Genomic DNA, 22,000 nt, shown 5'->3' with positions numbered 1-22,000 from the left:
GAAAGAATTAAGCAAATTACGCAGTTGTCATCAGACACAGCAAACAAAAACAAGCAAAACATCTTGTGAAAAAACCCCCAGGCACTGGAATTTATTATAAGGGTCTATTCCAGGAGAGTTCCCTTTACCACTAGCAACGCCTACAGACAGGTATAGAGAGGGAGCACAGGTTTGTGACAGCTTATCTGCAGCTGCAAGCTGAAAGAATTAAGCAAATTACGCAGTTGTCATCAGACACAGCAAACAAAAACAAGCAAAACATCTTGTGCAACAGGACAACATCAGCTGAACCTGCTCTTCCTTCTTCCGAAAAATTACATTCACAGCTCTTTGGGAAAATGTTCAGCAAGTTTAAAGGAATTATCATATTTCAAAGGCAAGGGCTTTTCAAATGCAGAAAGCATCCCACGCCTTATTGCTGCAAGATTCTTTTCAGACAGTAATGCAACTGATTGATAATATTGTTAGAGGCAGAATTAAAATAAGCTTCTGAACAACAGAAAAATCACGGTTGTAAGAATACTTAAGCTACAGCATTCCTTAGTATGTGTGTATTTGCCTGAAAAGACACCACCAGGAGAGGGCTGATCAACCCAGGCTTTTCTCAAAATGCCTATGTAAATTCAAACAGGATTTCCAACACGTGTGAGCTTTGCAGAAGTTCTGATCATTTGCCATGTAAAGAAACACACACTTGCTGCTTATAGAATTATTAACTCTTAGCTGCACTTTCTAATGCGTGATTTGCTCCAACTCAGCAACAGCCAGAGCTGTCAGTGTGCACCGACAAGCTGAACAGGTCCTCCACGCTGGACACTGCTGCAGACAATGCAGAGGCCAGTTCCTTAGCAGAGGTATTGTCCACCAGAAATTAAAACTAACTCCAGGACTCCTGGTAGAACCTTTAAGGAAGTTTTGCCATTTTAAAATATTTTAGTACGTTAAGCAGGTTGTTTTGTTTTGGTTTGGTTTTTTTCCTGATTTTTAAGTGAACATCTTTTTAAGACCAATGGATTAAGCTAGACAAATGCCAATTAATTGCAAGATGATGCTAACCACAACCATGACATATAAGAACAAGGCGCTAGGGGTTTTATTTATCTTCAGGAAAACTGACACCTAAAATGTATCTTTACACATCAAACATGAAAATACTTTGAGAGACATAAAACATGAACTGAATGAAGACACCAAATCATAACAATTCTCCGGTCTTGTGCAAAAAGAAGCTGCCAGGTATAGAAACTGAAGCAAGCTGGAAAGGAAAGAACATTCCATACTTGCCAAGTGATCACCTGTGCCTACAAGGGGCAATAATACTTGGAGGAAATTAAGTTTTCAAGCTGAAGGTCTCCAAGCAGAAAATAAATTGGCTTTACGGTTGAGTGTGCTGTGTTACATCTTCAGGACACTAAGCACCAATATGCAGCTGCAACGTCCTTCCAAACCACTGTCTGCAGCCTCAAAGAGGAATATAAAACATTTATTCCAAAAGATGGTGGTTCAACAAGAAGCGAATTTCATCTCGTGATCTACTGAAAGGTGTCATCTCTTCCTTGCTAGGCTTCAGAAGTTCTCTTTTAGGCAGGAGCTAGGTCAGCCCAGTGACTTCCCTGCAGTTTTTGCTTTCTTGAGGATGATATGCAGAGATCGCATCCAACCTAATGAAAATGAAAGGCCAGCAGAAGCGGAGCACAAGAGACAGACTTAAGGTGGCAAGGCGACGGTCCCAAAACTGGCACTGACGGGCTGTCAAAAGCGATTGCAAATTACCCCCATTAGGAAAAGAAGAAATAGGATTCATCAGCTTAAAGTTGAAGCCCCACACAGTCTCCATCTGTCAGCACTTCATTTTTCACTGCCAGCTACCAGCAGACAGCGAGTCAAAGCAGAACCTTGCAGGGAAAAGGATACAGTAAGTCAGCACTCTGCAGCTGGCCCACTTTTTCCGTAAGGTTGCTGACAGAGAAAGAAAGAAAGAAAGAAAGAAAGAAAGAGGGAAAGCTTTCTAGGACACCTTAACTTCTACTGCAGGGTGACCTAGTGTTCTCCTACAGCCAAGAGAAAGTTATATTTCTTTAAGAAGAGGGCATCTTTGCCAGGTTATCCCAATGAAAGCATAAGTGACAAGAATACATTCTGCTCTTTCCTTGCTGGGCACAGTTATGCAGCAGCCATTTCCAGCTCAACTAGGACAGGGACTATTTTTGTACGCAGTCTGAGGGGAGCACTACATTGAATATTAATATTTCAGGGCATGATGCTAGCCAGTTTCAAGCTGTGGCTGAGACATTAATCCAGTACTTATTCTACCAAACTGTTTGGCTGATTGTGTTCTGTTGCACAAACTACAATTAAAATATCACTGCTACTGACCTCAGTCACAGATTTAGCAACAGAGCTATGTTTTCCTGTGAAGCTTTTCAAGTCAAGATTTTTCTTACACCATTCTGCTCCAGTGCCAGTAACAGATAAAGCACAGAATGAAGCAGGTTTTGTTCAGAAAGGGTTTAGATTTCACTTCAGCTTTTAAGCAGCAGAATCCACATCTCTGTTCAGATACAGTTGGCTGTGGAGACGTGGGCACAACATGCTATGCCAGCTCCTATATCATTGAAACCAAGGTAATGCCCCTGATAAAAGAAAGCAAGATTTTTAGTCTTACATTGTGAAACAGGAAAACTAAATACTGAATGTTTGTTTGAAACGGCATATGGAAGAGCAAAAAGAGGCAGGGCTAGTTTAAATTAATTGCTACCAAAAAAAGAAATCAAAATAAATACAGATTCAGCCATACTTGACACAAGAGTAAACTTCTGATAAGCATCATTCTTTTGATAGTTTTAAACTGAATCACAACAGAAAGGGGGTTTGTGCCAGAATAAACATTGGACCTCCGTGCTTCAAGTACCCAATAGGCACAAAATACACTGTGCAGCAACTTTCTGAAAGGTATGCTTTTAATACAGCCCTGAAAAGAGTTTGTGGTTTTTTTTTTCTTGTTACAGGGCATGCAATGTCTTTTCTTGATATATAGGACATATTCAACCCTTAGTTTCCAGGTATTTTCAAGATATTTTACTAGCACTACTAAAAAGGAGAGGAGAACTAATATGCATAACATCTCCAAACCATGTCCCAGTTAACAAAACCCCTTCAAGTTTTCCCATTAATAGACAAAATTAAAGCAAGGGCAAAAACACCTAAAAATATTCTTGCATGTAAAAACTATTATGCCTTATGGGTGACCTAGTAAAAGGGCTCTGGAAGATTTTTTTTTCTGCAGTATAATTCTAATCCATGTCTACCTTTATAGCCTGGGCAGAGAGCTAAGACACCAAAGGTATTGTGAGAAGGGAGAACGTGACATGCATTTTCTGTGTACTGCTTAGGATCGCTCCAAGATGCAGTTGTGCTAAGAGAATGCCCAATTTCTTAATTAATTTCTGGTACAGCGTTGTGAAACTGCAGCAGAGGTTTCTTAAAACAGCCAGGAGTCAAGAAACCAAGATCTTCCAAGGCTGCTGAAATAACCACTCTTTTTCCAGCATGCTGCTTGGGCTGGAGCCAGAGTGAAAGTGGGAAAGTAACATTCTGAGTGCAGGTAATGCATGTGAAACAAGAGCCTCTGGCTCAGCTGCAGTTAGGGGGTATAATAAACATTTTTTCAAAAGTGGCTAAGTTTTATGTCTCTCAGAAGCAGCGAACAGGACTGGTCTGAGCACTTGCTATTGGGAAATCAATAGCGACTGGGGAGGATAGAAGAGAAAGGTGCAAAATGAGCGAGGGATGAAGAGGGAAGTCAGAAGAATCCCCTTGATGAGATAATGGCAGAAAGGCCATATAGGAAGAGGCATTAAAAAGCTCTACCTGTCCAGGTACACAGAGAGAAGGGAGCCTTTGATGGGAAGGCAGGGCAGAGAGAACAGATGCCATCCATACATCAGTATGCTACATACATCAGTATCTTTCTTGATGCTTGCACTACTTCTGGGCAGCCAGAGGGAACTGGAAGCACGTTCTTCCCCATCTGGTTCTCACTGCTGCTGCTCTGCGTCGGACGATGGTTTGGAGTATCAGAAGACAGAAAGACAAACTTGTTTTCTCCTCCTTCTCACAAGATCTTGATAAGAGCAGAAAGATTGCAGAGGCAGAATTCTTCGGGGTTGCGTTTTTGGTGGGGTTTTTTTTGTTGGGTTTTTTTTGTTTGTTTGTTTTGGGTTTGGGTTTTTTTTCCCCCCTCCTTTCTTTCTTTTAATCTTCAAGTTTTCAGAGCTCTAGCACCACAACACCACAGCAAAAGCACTGCATGTATTTCCACCGATATGGCAACAGGCAATTAAGAAAGCGTACTTCCAGATGGGGAGTAGACAGCACACTGCATCTTGGCTAGTGCCTGGCAGGATCATCATCACTGTTCCCGCTGAAAATAACCACATCATACATCACGGCCTGGTTACCTGCAACGCTCTCAGCCAGCTGACTTCACTGCGAAAGCAAAAGGTGGGAGAAGATCCCTATTTCAAGGCAGAATCTTCCTAATATCAGCATTTGCTCAGCTTGTTGTTTCAGGCTTAGAGCTGCACTCACACAATGCCCCTAACAGCTCTGAGAATTTGAGCGAGAATACTCAAAGCCTCCACCAGACACTTCATCCAAAAGCCGACTGCGTGAGGGGAAGCCAGGCTTATGCCATTCCTGGGAATTCCAAGAGACTGACATCAAAACCCAGTATTTTCAACTAGTGCTGCCCTAGTAATTTTTTTACCAAGAAAATCTTCTTTAAGTATGCAAGCACACCTAGCAATTCTAACAGCGATGCTCACGTTTCTGCATTTTTATCTTCTTACATAGCACATGTAGAGATTCGCGAAGAAAATAGGCAACATTACATAAAAGGCAAATGGCATTGGTATATCCTGGATTACATCTGCTGCGAGACATTTGTTAAAGTTGTTCACAAGTTGTCAGAAAGTCACTATTTTGGTCCACAAGCACTTTCATATTCAGAACCATTTTTTCTATGTGCATCAGCAGTTAAAAATAGCAATATAATTACAATTAGGAATTAAGCAATTAAATTTGTGTACAATTGCTTAACCACAAATACTGTGACAGGCCACACGTGCAGGTAAGCATTAAATTACGGCATCTGCATGGTCAAACAAGATTCATGCATCACTCATACATCACATATGCCTTGATTAACATCTAGGTAACATCTCTGCACATGAAGTAGCATAAAAAAAAATCTGTTTGCTTTGAGAACTAGAACTGTTTTGGCAGAACGTGTGGAATATTTACACCAAACTGCAGGAATCGCAGAGAATGCCTTCCTTTGCAAAGTAAAAAAAGCCTAATTCTTTGCAATTAGCATGGATATTATTCAGAGACATTTACATCCAAGAAAATATGTGCGATACCATACAAGTTTAGCTGTATGGCTCTTCCAGGAGCAGTAACTCAAATGAGTACTCTCTGATCAGAATAAATTTATGTACAGTGCTAGCACTGCAGGGAGACTGCAAAGTTCTCTAACTTGTGCTTTAAATGCAGTCCCAATTTATTACTGCATGAGTTTCCAAGTAACAGGAGTTAGATAGGAAAGCATACTTTTCAGTTTAAAAGTATACATGTGTTCCAATTTCCAATTTGCTTTGCAGAAGACTTCCCACTCTAGACAACCCCTGGTACTTCTCTCTGCCAAAGAGGAATTCGAGGCCCATCAGCCACTCTTGTGATGCTGTAAGGAGGAGAGCTGGAGAACACGGTTAGTGAGTCCTGGAATTGTGACTGCTGAGCAAGCTGCAGGTGTAATACCTCCAAAGAGTGGTGCTGGAGTCATTAACTTTTAACTGATGACTACTCATTTGTATTTATATATAAATTACCTATGAAAAGTTGGTTAGTAGGATTAGTTATGATTCTCCCTCTGCCCTTTGTGCCAGTACTTCAATCGGATACATTGGCTTTTCTTTCTACAATGTTAAATCCTATGCCCCTGTAAACCTCTCTGCCAAGTTCTCTTGGTGTCCCCGCCTGGCACCGGACAGCAGAGAAGCCCTAAGCCAAATGTTTCTGAAAGGTCTTTTGAGAGATTACACAAAGCTGAAAAAGGTCTTACTCAATCTACTACCAAAGTTAAATTTCCTGTCTCTAGAAGTGGTTTGTCACCCAAAGCAGCCTAGAGAAGGCAGAAAGGACTTAAGATCTTAAGATAATATTAGAAGATTTAGCAATAAGCTAAGAGCAGAATGCAAAACAATACCCCCAAAAGAAAAAAAGAAAGAACAACCCTACACCCATGTACTTTGAACACCCAGAAAACAAGTTCACCAGAAGTACGTTTGAATTCAACTTGCTGTAAGCAATGCAATAATTATTTTTAGAGGTGCAGTCAGATTTTTAATCAGTAACAGTCCATTTCTCATGTGTTTACATGCCATACACCTCTTAGCTGGGCCAACAGGAACTTGTGGCGCATTCACATGAACACGTATTTTAGATTTCCTTTTTCCTTGCAGAGATAGCTTCTGCACCAGATTTGGTTAAACACTGGGTATATTTTGATAAGTTGTTTTATGCAAGATCATTGGAAAAAAACTTTTAAAATCGACACAGGAAATCACCAAGCTTTTCTTGGTACAGTATCAGTCAGAATGCTTATTTATATGGCAGTATTTCTCTTCCCCAGGAAACTGTATGGTTCAAAAGACACTGTTCTTTGGAGAGGAAAGATAGGATTCAGAATAATACTGTGCATTTGCCATTTCACACAGACTGCTGAATTACTCCCACTTCCTCACTTCAGATTCAGGAACCTGACCATGCAGTGAGGCACCAGAAATTCCCAGGAAAGAGGTCAGGTTTCAGCTTTTGCTGCAGATCTATGGTACCTAATTTAAACAGCAATGATCACAATATAGATCAGGATAGGCTGTATCACTGGTGCAGGGATGCTAAGAAATAGTGTGAAGCATCCTCCTTCCCATTTGCTATTTTCAAAAAGCAGCAGAGGAAGCTCTACATTTAAGCTGGGGGTGTAAAGAAGATGGTAAGTAATGCTAACTTAGATTTCAAACAAGTTTACAGTACACCTTCATAAAACAAGCATCAGTATAGTCCCAGACACGCATAGGCTGGTTGCAAGACTTTTTAACACATTTTTGCGTAAACTCATCTGCCTTTGACTAACAAAGGTGCCACCAATTCCATCTTCCTGCAGCACATAAGGGGCAAACCATGGCTGCTGCAGAGCAGTGGGCCAGTAATTTCCACAGTTATTCAATGAACAAACTGTATTGTGGCAGCAGTTTAACACTGTATAAAACACCATCATCTCCATGTTACCTCTATGTTGTATGTCTAACAGAAACACTGTTCTCTTGTTCCAACAACTACAGTAAAACTCGGTGCAAACCTTCCAAATTTTGCAGCTTCTTTCCACAATTTTAGGGTCCTAAAGATGTCAGGAGGCTACTAACGCGCACAAGACAGAAAAAAAGGTGCATGAAAGTAGAAAACCCCAATCTGGTACAGGGCATCTGTCCTAACCAGAACCCAGGCTTTCCTGGCAACTGCAATAGTCTCTGCAGACAAAAAACAGTTCCAAGCTGCCACATGCGAGATGCTGGTTCTTACTTTTTTCCTATTCAGAACAGACAAATTCAAAGTACATTGAATACATTCAGACACCCTCATTTACTGTGAAACAGGGAGAAAACAACAGCTGTCTTTGCATGAGCACAGACATATTCTACAGCAATTTTTATCCTGCTGGACAGGAATGCTCTCTTGTGATAGCCAGATTTACCAAAGGAGTGCAGAAGTGTGTGCTAAAAGGTATTTTAGTATTCCCTGTGTGGACCACAAATGCAACGGTCATATTCCCGTATCTCTGAGATCTTTCCCCTACGACTGCATGCAAGATGCTGCCTTGAAATTATAACCACGGATTGGACACAGGCTCTATATCATAAGGAAAGGCCTCTTGAGTTAGCTCTCTTGTACGGATGCTGAGCAAGATGGCAGAGGCAGTGAAAGCACTTCACTTTCAGGGAGAGGAAACAAAACAAAAACAAAACAAAAACAGAGTACCTCTCACTTCTATAGTGGCGTTGGCTATAGGAGAGTTTGAAAACACAAACACGCACAAGTATTCCCCTGACTCTTCTGCTCTGGGCTTCAAAATCCTGCAGACAGGGAGAGAACACATGAGCCGTGTTAAGTACTATGTTAGCAACCAAAAATGAGCAGGCTAGGAATTTATTCACACCCCCCCCCCAACATACTTTAATCTTTTAACTGAATTTCACAGTTATTACTTGTTAATTCAACGTATGTTGTGCAGACGTACCTACTTGAGATAAAGGATATTGTTTGCCCAAAAAAAGGGAGAGCTCTAGTTTGGAAAGTCAGTACCAATTTATCTGGAGAAGCTGCATTTGGTTTAAAAGCAAAGAAGAAGCCCGACATCTCTTAATTATGCACTGCAGTTAGTTTGATGCAAGTCATCCTCAAGTCACTAGCCTATTAGGCACATATCACCTCCCATTGAGGGAGAAACGTGATTTGTATGTACTATCTGCATTGAAAAAAATCATAAGTGGCCAATTGGAAAACGACAGACTACAAATACAATTAAGGCTGACACCATCATCTCATAAGCTGTTTTCTTTCTTTCCGTAACAGATACGAAACTGGTCCATTAATAGTTTTCTCTGATTCAGACTGGATGTGGAAAAACTGCAAAAGCTGGTCAACTCTTGAAGGAAGACACCACACAGGAATCTGCTGCAACTTAAAATTAGGAAAGACTAATGCAAGAACAACTAGTAGAGGGAAAAACAGATGCAAGCCAGCCAGAAGAAAGTCAGAGCTGCAACAAATGCAAAAACAACCCAAACCAAACCAACAAAAAACCAAGATGAATTTACACTCAAGATGGTGCTAACTTCAAGTCCACCAGCTTTTGCTGTCCTTCAAAACGCTTTTGGATACAGATGACTTAAAAGCTCTATGCATATGTTCTTCAGATATTTACCTACAAAAGACATCTTAGACTAGAGAAGCATACAATGATGTGACGCAGAATTTACACCTCCTCGCAGCACAGAATAAGGTAGAGTTCTCCCCATCCTTCCCTCCCTTTACTGAAAGGCTTCTTGGCTTTCTTTTTTTATTATAATTTTTTTAAAACACATTAAGTAAATAGCATGCAGATGAATAGAAACCCTGCAGAAGAGCACTGTAATAAAATAATTTAATTACACATGGAAACTGCTTAGACACATGGAAAAAGCTGCTCAGTTTAACACAATACTGTGACTCAAGTCTTCACTGTGTTTACAGCACTTACTTGCCAGAGTCGCCGGTGAAAGTCTGAAGTTAGTTATAAAGTTAATATGTCTTTCAGATAAATGATAACATACCCACTTTTCAGAGTTAAAGATTATTTTAAATGACAGAAAGAATGATCATTTAGTACCAAACATCAAAGCGGTAACTGTGTTTAAACCATAGGCAGGTAAAGTATCCTTAGGAAGTGCGCAGCAACCTGAACATGAGTGCCTGCCGACGCTGCTGGCAAAGGCGCAGTCCTCACCTAGTGCAACGGGACAACTCCACCCAACTATTTCCATGACTAAGCTACCCTAAGACTCTGCAATAGCGAGGGAAGGCAGAGAATACCTGGCTTTCTGTAATAACATTTAGTTCCTTAATAGTTAAATAATCATACTCTGACCACTGCTTTTTATCCACTATAGTCAATGCTTAAAAAGGGGAGGGGGGGAAGAAAGACATTGTATTCTTTCAGTTCTACATAAGCTTCTTTTTAAAGTGTGAAGCTATGGCAGCCCCTACTAGAGTATTATTTCATAAATCATTAAAGCAAGTGTAAGTTGATACAGCTGCAGAGTTTTATAGACAAACAAGCACCTGAAACCTGTTGCTTAGCCAACAACTTCCCTCAGCCCTGCGGTTTTAGGAAGAGCCCAGCTTTTCGTAGATGTAGACTTTTCAGCAGATGCAAAAATGCCCCAAAACCCCATTTTCTTCAATTTAGCTCAGTAACCCACTACTCAACTCCAAATTAACTGATCAGGAATTCGGAAAGACATCACTACTTTTCTCCTCCAAACTATGAATGTAGACTAGGGGACAGGTCTCCAGAACGAAAGCACAGGATGACCAGAACCACTTCCAGGCACTTTCTGCTTGTAAAAGAACACACTATGAATAATTCTTGCCTATTTTTAATTAAAATAGTGAACTAAAAAGCTATACTTAACTCTGAGCTTTCTGACTATAGCTGCCTTCTAGCAAGAGCAGCTACATCAAGTTTGAATGAAAAATTAGGAAAGATGTGTTCAATTTCTGATGTATGAAGCAGGATTTTTAAGGTATGTAGTTTAACTTACAAATTCTGAAGCTTTCTGAATGGTAAACAACACTGAACTTCAATGACCTAATTACATTTCAGAGCGAAACAACGCATCTTAATGACTGAAACACCAAAAACTTGAAACATTTTTTATTTTTTAAGGTAAATAAGTAGAATGCAAAAGACTAATCAATCGTGTAAAAAATGCTGAAGTTAAATAACCTCTTTTAACTACAACTATGTTGACATTGCTTGCATGAATTTGGTACTTCTGGATCTAAAAAAAAATAACCAAATTAAGCTAGAAGTTAACAAACAGATCAAATGCAGTGTGACCACATGCAACGAAGAAATGCCACAGAAAGCCTGAAACCACAATATACAACAAAGCAAATTATAAATGAGCAGGAATTTGAGGTCTACATCGCAAATGCAAATTTTCCCAAATTCGAAAGCTGTCCTGATTGCAGCATGCTCTACCAACCCTTCATTTACTGGGAACAAAGTGACTGTTTTATAGTCTGCCCACCTTACTTCTTCCTTCTCCAGGACATTAAAACCAAAAGCAAGTTTAATTCTTCCTTTACTAAGGAATTTGAAAGGAAAAATTCACCCTAGCTTGGAACAGATTATAGACAAGTCAGCCTCGATACTTAGTTTCCTGAATAATAATGTGCGATTTTCAGTAACCTTGGTGCAAAGTACCTTTTGTACCACTCAAGCTGGTGCTTTTGGACAAGACTGCTCATCAAGTTAATTGCTAGATAAGAAAGCAGAGCCTTTAAAACTCAGACCCAGCGTTAAACATTGTACTGAGGAAATAACAAGGTGTAATTATGGAAGTAAATGAGACTATTTTTTTAACTGCAAAAATGAACAGTAATGCAAAGTGAACTACAGTGGAAAACAAAAGGAAAAACTTGAACACATCTTTATCAGAATCAAACACAACTTCCATAATCCTATGGATAAAAGGATTCTTTGCTAAGGCAATGAAAACCTTGAATATTTCTTAATCCTGTGCCAGTAAACAACATTAGTGTGGTAAAGAGCCCACAGTACTCTGCCAGAGACAGAAAAAAGCCAGTTGAGTGTGTAGGCATGTTTCCTTGCTTCAGTGCAGAGACAAGGCACAGTAAACCAAATGCACTATAATATAGTGGGCCTTGCCCAGACATAACCACTTCTTTCTGACTAACAGCTGAGTAAGAGGGTCAGAAGTGGTCTAATGTCTCCAAAGAGTAAGTTACCACCAGTGGTTAAGACATTACTTAAATGACCTTCATCTTAGCTTAACACTGAACAGAAAGTTGTATTTGCTATTCATGCTGGCATCAAGAGAAGAAAATGGAGGGGCGGTGGGGGAGCAAGAAAATTACACATACAAAACAGACCTCTAATGGCATCACTGAACACGCTTCATATGCTCTCATCAACTCCATGGCAAGAAAGCCCCATTTCAGGAATACAGAAACCCTCACAGTATTTCTGCTCGATGCAAGCTACAGTGAAACAAAAGAGTGGCTGTACATGTTCTGTTCTCCTTCACACCCTTAGATGGAAGGTAGAAACAAAGCCAGGGCATGTGCACGTGGAACAGATTAATGCGGAAAATGTGGATGTACTGACAAATAAGAAGCAGAAGTGATACAGCTGTACTGGTTTAATCAAGATTTGGTATCATTTCATAGTAGTGGTCTGACAACTCATCAGTAACAACTTGGACAACGCCATCTTTCATCTCCCAAGGCCAGAAAATGACTAAACCAGCAGATTTCATCAGCGATTTATGTGCTGTATTTCCCTGCATGATAAAAATGCACAGCTGCAGATCCATCTTTATGTAGACATAAGCAAGACAGAGACTGCAGAATATACTCAGAGGAAAATATACCTATGACCACACATCATGTATACTATAGAGAAGATCTAAATGAGTTTAGATTGAAAAGAGAAATTTATGGTATGTTTTTGTTGACATTATGTTTACATGAGCTAGTTGGGACAGCTGTAGACCACAATTTTTCCAGAATTGTTCTTCTAATGCTATTCACAGGTGTACTTTTTGTGGAGCCTCTAATACAGATCAACTAAATTTGACCACTGCCAAGCTGAACCAGGGACCTTGGAGTCCCAACATGCCATCGTCTATTCCAAAGCCATATGTCTACCAGGTTTGTCATTCTCCAGTGTAACATGAAGGTTATTCCAAAGAGACTTACTTGTATTCTGTAGTGTTTGAAGATTTTCTAGTGCCAGGGATCTCCTCTCCGTTCTTCACCCAGTAACTGGCAGAAAGGGGGCTGGGACTTGTGGTGAGGTTACACTGCAATGTGACAGCCGGACCATACAGATGAATGACTACATCCTCACTGGCGTTGATCCTGGGCTCTGAAACAAAGGACACATTAAATAGCAACAAATCTTCACTGGCAATTGTGCCACAGTAGTCTAAAATTCAAAGGGGAAAAGGGAAAGAGACTACACAAGGAATGTCACTGCACTAATCTGGGAGACATCAAGAAAGTCACAATAAAACAGCCGACTACTAGTGAAGGCAACATCTTATGGATCTGCACCCCTATATGGAAAAAAAGAGATTTATTTTAGATTGTTTATTTTAATATTTAACATCACTACAGATTTCTATGTAACATCATTAATCTTTTTTAAACACACTGCTGACCATAACAACATGGGAAAACGCTTGTCCTGTGACTATACATAAGAGATCAGCTGGTCCTGTGGAAGCAACTTCTTTCTGGCTACTACTTGGTTCCTCTACCTACTTTTGTAGGTTTGTTTAAAACAAACGCATTTTCTATATAGAAAAGTTAGACGGTCTTCTGAATAGTATTTCTGGACTTCCCCCTGCAAAAAGACTAATGTCCACCTAAGGAAAATATCCTGTGCACACCAGATATTTCAAATAGCACAACTTTTCTGATGTCTGAAATTCAAGCAAGCACCCAGTGTGAATAAGGCACAAGTCTGATGAAGAATGGCTGAAAGCAGCCCTTAATGCTTAACAATAAAAAGTAAGAACATACACCACATTAAAATTAGAGTCGGGAACTATTTCATTTCTAAAGTAACCTTAAACACAAACATATATGAAGAAAAAAAAACGTGAGCCTCATTGCATAAACAGACCACAGGAGTTACGTATTTTGCTGGTTGCATTAGGAACTGAACCCAGGCTGTTTCACATTACAATCTTACCTGGTAACATCAAATTCACATTTTTTAGGGAAAAGCCTTTCAGAAGTGATAAGATCAGTATGAGAGCACTGTCCTTACATTTGATAACCACATTTTCTTAAGATCATGCAGACGGATATTACTCTCTAACAAATAAGGCTGATTAATTTTTAGAATAGTCGGAGACAAGTTGCTTCCCAAACTTGGAAAAAAGACCTTTCTATTGAAGGTTTCATGGCTCACAGATAGTTTCAAGTATTCTGTAAAAGCCTTGAACACAGGATAACAGAGCTTAAAGGAAATTTAAGAATTCTTGCTATTAGTCTTCCAAAAAAATCTAGATTTAGTATTGGCCATAGTTTCAGCTTGAACTAAAGGCCACTGCTGTAGCAGTCTTTACCGTGTAAATGCTACTGTGTCCTCTGTCTTTAATGTACTGCCTTACTTTAAAGGATGAAATGAATTCCAAAGAGGCAGCTGTTGCCAGCTGCTCATTTCACTGACCATGCTCCCGCAACACCAACCTCTCTGAATGCAAGGGCTGCCTCCTCTGCATGCTGGTCAGCAGCAAAGTGCAGGAGGGTGAGGACATCGGTCGGTAATGAATACCTTCATGATTTTTGCAAGTCAGCAAAGTATTTTTAATCCTATAAATTTTGTTATGCCTTGTGGTAACATATTTGGAATACAAATTGAGTCACACCCATGCAGTCTTTTGGATATTCATCTGCAAACCACTTGGAAAACAAATTATGAAATAGAGCAAGGGAAAGTGGAAAATACCAGTACCGTCAGAAACGTTGCATTTTTCATCACATAAAACATTCATCTATCGAATCGTACAGTACTTAGATTATTGCCCAGAGAGGCAGGGAGAAAAAATATCTGCCTCCTAATAACCTGATAAAGCCATTTGACTCCTGTATACCGCTTCCCCCTTTTTTCAGCAGGCTGGCTACATAGCTTCTTTTCACAGCTATTTAAAACTAGGACTATCATTTAATTGCAGAAAAACTAGCAGGTACTGTAGTAATGGAGGGTTTTTTGATACTTCTCTTAGACACTTTGCTATTATCACACATTTTCAACTGTGTGTCTGCCTCATTGTTCCCATGCTGGGAATTTTAATCACGCAAGGATCTGTTTGGGTCCTATGGGGCACAAAATTGTTTTCTTAAAGCCATACCATTACAGGACTGCTCTGTATGCTTTTCCATCCCCCCCAAAAAGCTTGTGTGCATTCTCAGAAAAACACTAACAGAGCTCCAGAAATATTTTTAGCAGTGTGTTTGAAACAGTAATTCAGTGTCAGAACATTATCTAGAGCAATAAACTTTTGCTAGAATTCACTGATCATACTGGGATTTGTTTTAAACATTTTTCTTTGATGATGAAAGCAGTGTCTTCAAGTCTGTAGCCTGCAAAATAAATGCAGTGTTTTCCTTTTAGAAGGAGGACGCCGGCAGGACAGGCTTCAGGCTGCCGTCACAGAGACTGCAACGCATCTAACGAGTGCTGTTATAACAGATGCTGATGCTGTCTCTGCTGTGCTGAGATGCAACCTAAAGCGGTTATCAGCCTGCAGTGATCCTGGAAATGGAAAGCATACATGCTGCCATCAGAAAGCATTACACAAATCCTAGCAACAGGAAAAAGTCACCAAAAAAAAATCTGAATCTAGTCCCTACAGAAACCAGAAAGTTAAAGACTTAATCCAGAAGGGTTTTGACAGTGGTAATCTTCTAGCTTTCAGATTCTGTTGGTAATGAACTCTTCAGCTTCTAACATTGATGAACCAGAACATACAAAAAAAAAACCTGCCTGGAGCTCCAATGATTACTTCTGCTAATTCACACCTATTCTTACCTACATCTCTGCTAAGCTGTGATGTCTGGAAAATAATTACAGCTGTCTCACGCTTGCTTTGCTGGAGTTTGCTCAGGCCTTTTGTGTCCAACTTGCAAATTTTTTAAGTTTTAAGATTAAAAAAAAAATTTAAAGGCAACTGGAGGCAACTGCAGTCTCGTTTACATGTTTTTCCTGCGTTTATGATACTTTAATTTGTTTATTTAAAAAAAAAAAAAAGCAGCAATCAGGCAGTCCTCGCCTGATTTAATTCTAGAAGACAAACTGCAAATGGAATACTACCAGGACAGCGACATCCAAAGAAGGATATCCACTTGACAGAGCAAGATGCTGAAGAGTCTCTTTTTTTACACATCACTTAAACCACCCTGTTTTATATCGGATCGGGTTTTTAAATAAAAAAAATACATCCATAATTGAAGTTCTTTCACACTAGGAATGAGATAGAAGCTAGATGCTAGTTCTTGGGTGCTAACTTCTAAAAATCAAGTTGCACTTGACCTCTTTGCATTCAAGTTTTGGTATTTGAGACAAGCTGTGATTTAAAGGACAGTGAAAAGAGGTTGTGCTCTTTTGATACATTTGATGTTCCCTTTCAGTGATGTTGATGTCAAATAAGGCCAGCAGCAAAACGGCCACCATCAGCTGGAAACTCTGACACTGTTTAGCCAGAAAACTCGCGTTTCAAAGACAAACTGTGCTCACGCACACAACGCAGCATCTGAGACATTTTGGGCAGCCCATCTTCCAGGGACGGCTTGGAAACCTGCTTCATCCCTTATCTCCGTTTCCAGCATGGCCACGCAGCAGTTTGATGTCCAAGTGGTCTGTTTCCCAAGCAGTAGCTGGTCAGATCTCTTAACATATGCAATACTACAGAGTAAAAGCATTAAAGTATTCTGTTCAACATTTTCCCCCCTATGAATAAAACACAAAAGCAGAAGAATTATCCTGGGCACAAGGCACTTAGCAATGAAGTCACAATACACACTCCAGAATTAGTAGCACCAGATGCAACAAGACGATGTTAACTGGGAAGGAAGATGAAAGGTTAAACTTCAATTCCTGGAGCAGGTTACTACTCATATCAACAGCCTGAGAGAGGAAAATCCCACTTTCCATATGGAGACCACCTCACAGTAATTCATTCCCAAATGGTGACTTTTCATATGAAAAGGATTTGCTCCCTCAGTAGGTTACTAAAACTGACTGGACACAAAGAAAGGAGCACAGACCACCACAGACTTGCCACACTCAAGAAAAACTAAATGTCTTAACAGGGGCAGTGGGAATTTCCAGGAGACATTACTTCCTACAGGACAAATTTTTTAGCTTTGTCTTAAGGTATTATTATTTCCTAAAATTACCTGGCTCTTGCTGTTGTAGGTCATGCAAGCAATCTACCACTCTGAGTCCTTTGGGACCTCGAAGGACAAAGGAGGGATCAGGCATTAGGACTGAAAGCCGAGCAGGTTTGAGCTGAACGACCCAATGCCACTTAAATTTTCAAGTCAATCCACATCATTGGGTTCACTGTCTATTTTTCCACATATATCAATGTTGTTTCCATTTTCCAGAGGGAAGGTCTCTGATCCAGCAGTGCCGACTGCAGCACCACGCTTTAGGGAGAGCTTGGGGGGGGTGTCTTTTTTGAGGTATCCAGAAAGATAACTGAGACGTAATTACAGAGTTTGACATTTCTGTACCCAGACAAAACTCAACATGGTACATAAAGGTTTATTTATGCACAGAGCACAATAGCAAGACAACACCTATGCTCTACTCTTTGCCACCTTAGGACATTGAGAAATCACCGGAAAAGCATGTTCTCCTGTACCTCCACGCAGAGGGCTCCCGTTGCAGATTTAATTCACTCTACCTATTTGCTTCATCTTGTTAGCAAATGCAAGAGTTTTGCATCTTGCACAAAATGCAGTGGGGTTCTTCTCTACTGACTCTGGTGATATAATTTTCCAAACTCGTCTGGGACTGCTTTAAAAGTGAGCTGAATGCAGAAAAGTCTTGTAACAATAGAGAACAAAAAGCAATTCTGGGTCAACCATATTGTCTGGTTTTGAAAGCTTTTCTGCTGCCAAAAGTTGCATTCTCAGATGAAAGTCATTTAGCTAAAGTTATTAGTTCAACACTGGCGGAGGATATTCCCCCCCTCTTTTCATAGGCTGGATTAAGAATAGCTGCATCAGTTCAGTGCTGCTGCACCAGAGAACTCATTAGGAACACGCTGCTGTTCAGAAAGGAAAAGAAACACCATGACTTCATGGAAAAATCTAAACATTAAAGGTCACATGTAACTGAAAGGGAAGGATTTGTACAGAAGCATATATGCAACCAAAACCATGTGAGAAGGCATTCAGAGAAATTCCAAGAGAACAGAAGAAATAAACATAAAACGGTTAGACCTGGGAAGAACACAGAAATCAAATATAAAGGCACTCATGGAGAAGCCAGCATTAGGGTGGCTGGAAACCTACTACAGAACTAAAGGGGGTAGGGAAGAAGCACAAATTCAACACTGGGCTTGTTTTCACACAGAAGCTATAAAACAGATCCATAGATTTTCCCAAGTCCTTTGATCCTAAGGAGAAGAGACACAGAGGGCAGACAAAGTCAGCACTACAGGCGGAGGAGCAGTCTTGGGTTCAAAACAACAGGACAAGGTAGCAGAGGGTTTTATCGGGGTAACGGGAGGGTAAGAGTCACTAGACTGCCTCTAGATACTACAGTACCACTACTGTAGGGTGCCGGACTCACTCTGAAGGACGCTTATGGTAGCCTGGGCTCGAATCCACGTTATGGAGGGATTTTGCCTCAAGTCATTCCTCCTGGGGTCGTTGCTGGCCCTGCACTCGTAAGTCCCAGAGTCTTCCAAGGTAAGGCGGGTTATTCTCAGCACACTCACCCCATTCGCCCCGTAGGCAGTGTTAATGGTGACACGGCGCTTCCGAGCGCCATCCCACAGCTGTTTGAAAGACTCAGCCCGGTTGACTTCAGCATACCACCACTGGATCTCTGGAGTGGGGTTCCCAACCACATCACAGTACAGTTCAAAGGCGTCCCCCGTGAGTTTAGTTTCTGACATGGGCGACTTGACAAACCCAGCTAGAGGGAGGGGCAGCAGAAACGCAGTGACAGAGCGGCAGAAAACAAAAGATCTTATAAAGAACAAAGCAATGAGGTGCAGAAAACAGAGAGTTAGATAAGACATTAGCATCTACAGTAATACAACTTTCACAGAAAAAGCACAACACGGAGCACTGTGGATGGAGGTCGATAGTTTGAGAGCAGCGCACTCCCACCCAGCAGAGTATTCACGGGAGGCTTCACGGCACCAAGTGCTTATCCTCGCTGCTCCGGGGGATCCAACCGTGGCAGCTGTACCTGGGAAGCCACGGGCTGCAACACACACCAGCTAGGAGGTACCTCCAAGCCATAGAGCAGACTGATGGGTTTTCAAGCCTTTTTCAGTTGCGTGGACCTTGTAATTGGGAAGTGTTAAGTGTTCACGGCCAGATGTCTTTTCTCTGAAGAGTTTTCTTCCTTTATATAACCTATCTATAGGGTAAAAGGGTAAAACCCTAACCTTCCGCCCTATGCAGCTTGAAATTGTGAACTCTGCTTTGATCTTCCATCTATTTTGGACTTCCGAGGCAGGGAATTCCCCAAGATACAAGTAATTCCCCATCCTACTTTCCTGAAGTAGCTGGATCACCACAGCTCCAGGAATCTCACAACCTTCCAAGGCAAAGGGAATTTCAGGGGTATATACACACACAGGCCAAAAGACTGTGTTGTTAGTCAGGAAACGGACAGCATCAAAGGTGCTTCGACAGACCACCGATTTTTGCCTTCTGAAACGAGATGCTGTGCTGACATTCATGATCAGGCCAAAATATCCTTATTATGACATGAAATCCTTCAATACTTACCAGCTTCAGAGCTGTGTTAAGGGCACAGACCTACGAAGTTGTCCTTCAATCCTATTTTCAAAGGTATCTATTGAAAACAGTGTTGCCTTAAAGCTAGTCTCTTCCCCTGCCAGGCCCCCCCGAAAATGAAAAGATTAGAATACAGCTGGCCAGACAGATTATGCAGCAAAACCCGACCTATTGCTGTGTTCCCTGGGCAGCAGGGCTTCTCATCAGCAAGCAGAGTTAGAGTGCCACACAGCTGATAAAACTCAGATTGTTTCATCCCTCTCCTCAAATTCACGGCTTATTTTCAGGAAGAGGATTGAAAGACAATTCAATGGATTTTAGAAGAGGGAAAGGTGGACTTAAGGCCCTAGTAAAATTTCTGATGAACACTCATTAAACAGCCTTCCCCCCGCCCATCGTTTGACCACACTAATGAAACAGTGAAACAAACAGCTGTACATTGACAGACAATTACACGTGAAGTTTGCACTATAGATGCATCTCTAAAGAATCATTTGGGCAAGAAAACAAGACCAAGCGTCTCTAGAGCACAGGCAGAAACTGTCCCTTGCCAGCACAGTCCTGTTGGAAGAGCAACTGTGCCGTAGCTGCAAATAACAGCTACAAGAACAAACACTAAAAATAAAAAATATTAACCTCAGAAATCGTTTTAATTACAAACTCATTTGAAAAGGATTCTCCAGCCTCGTACTCCAGCACCAAAGGAGGTGAGCTCTACACTCAGTAGAAACACGACAGCAAATAATCCATCGCTGCAGGGAGAGAGGAAAAGCTATTGCACTAGAAGGGCCCTAATTACTAGCAGTTACAAACCGCACTGAGACCACCATTGTTGTTTCTTGAGGTTAACAAGGATCACACTGTTTTCACACTGCTGCTTGAGGTAACACAGGAGACCGGGTTATGATCTTGCTCTGCTGGACTGTCCACATTTCAAGGGATGCTGAACAAGGAAGACTTTGTATTCCCATAGAGGCATCTATCTCGACATGGTTTACTAGATGCAGAAGGCTAAAGCAGTAGCACGTGGCATAGGCTAGCTTCTTTCCAAATCTTAGTGGTTCTCTCTCCTATACTATAGCCTTTTTTTTTCCTACCTTCCACCATAACATTGAAATGCCACTCACAGCCAAAGAGATGACGGTAGCTCAGGGAAGACTGCTCAGAAAGCGATCCCCCTTCTACAGGTTCCCGGTTTCCACTGAACACTGATGCACAAAGCTGATGAACTCCCCTGTTGTGAAATGCATCCCTGAAGCCAAAGGCCACAATTCAATCCTGTATCTCCAGCTGTCCTGGCTACTAAGCAACCATTTCTGCAAGAAAGGCTTCTTACCTAGCCTTTGTGGCAGGGATGAAGGGGTGTAATCGTATATTTTAAAACAACTGTTAGCTGCACTGCTGCTGGGGCTACACAATAGAAATATGTGGTATGAAAGAGTACTGTAAATCCTCTTATTAAAAGGAGTATCAGTAATTTGAATAAAACGAGGTGTCAAAAGCTTTTGGTTTTGAATCTGATTCTGCATTCACTAAGCTGTTAAAAGTAGTATAACTTTTGCACAAAGCCTAAAAATAATTTAAAAATATTAAACTGGAGAACTGCATCAAAAGGTCTCTTTAGTAAATATTCTCTGGGTTTAAGTTTTAAACCCTATGCTTCCATCAGTTTCAAATCCTCTTGAAAAACAAGGTCTTAGATTATGACAAATTTCAATGCAACCCTCTATCTTCATCTGAGTAACCATGTCATCAGCACAGATAACTCCATAATGATGGCAAAGAAAAACCACAAACTGGATTTGGTGGCCCTCCCTGCCCCACAAAGAGGTAAGTGCTCTTTAAAAAGGTGTTCCAGGTTAGAATAAAATCCTGGAAAGACAAATGGGAATGAAGGTGGTAGAGAAGCCTCCACATGCAAATTAATAAAAACTTAGCATTACAAAGGACTGGCAGTGCTATTAAAAACTCTACACAAGAGTCTCGGGTTAGTGTTTTGCATTTTCAGTCGTTCAAAACCAGCAACGGCGATACATCAAACAGCATCAGTAAGTTGAGGCGATGCTTCCAGCTACTGTACATCTGCCAGAGGGCCATTTCCAATTAAGATATCCAGCCAGAAGCTACAAAAAGAGCTGAAATCTGCCAATACCAAGCAGACATGTTAAAAAAAAAAAAAAGCTAAACATTACAGAGAATGCTCCCTGTAACACAACAGGAGTCTGGAAACTGAAGTACTGCTTTTTGGCAATTGTCAGTGATTTCCATAGTTGTTCAAAACTAAACAAAATGACACTATACAGATTTCATTGCTTACATAAGAGGCTTTCGGAGCCCAGCAGTTTCCTTACTTGGTCTTCTCCAAGTACAGTACTCACTGCTTTGTTATTACCATGTTCTGCACAATTCTAGAGACAGGAGCATCAAAAGATCAAATACATACCAAAATACAAACAGATCAAGCCAAGAGGTCAAGGTTTTCTTAAAATGATTATACTATACCTGTTTAAAACTGAAAACCTGCCCTTATTTGTAATTTATAGCTGTCTTATTTCCAAAGTGTAAACTGTAGGAAGCACTGGTTGCAAGAATG

At 40.8% G+C, this 22,000-nt stretch overlaps 1 protein-coding gene across 1 annotated transcript in view; it reads right to left on the bottom strand.

Annotated features, from left to right (window-relative positions):
* Nucleotides 1–18,624, bottom strand: part of NPTN (neuroplastin) — a gene marked incomplete at its 5' end in the record, with an annotated part of 33,944 nt that extends 15,320 nt beyond the window's left edge. Inside the window, 3 exons of the mRNA XM_009579116.1 lie at nucleotides 8,098–8,192; nucleotides 12,607–12,775; nucleotides 18,224–18,624. Of these exons, the coding sequence (XP_009577411.1) occupies nucleotides 8,098–8,192; nucleotides 12,607–12,775; nucleotides 18,224–18,624 (665 nt within the window). The remainder of the gene's footprint in view (nucleotides 1–8,097; nucleotides 8,193–12,606; nucleotides 12,776–18,223) is intronic.
* Nucleotides 18,625–22,000: the final 3,376 nt, after the last annotated feature.

This window comes from Fulmarus glacialis, unplaced genomic scaffold, assembly GCF_000690835.1.
Source record: "Fulmarus glacialis isolate BGI_N327 unplaced genomic scaffold, ASM69083v1 scaffold2546, whole genome shotgun sequence".
Taxonomy (NCBI): Eukaryota; Metazoa; Chordata; class Aves; order Procellariiformes; family Procellariidae; genus Fulmarus; species Fulmarus glacialis.
This window is presented reverse-complemented; position numbering and strand designations above follow the sequence as displayed.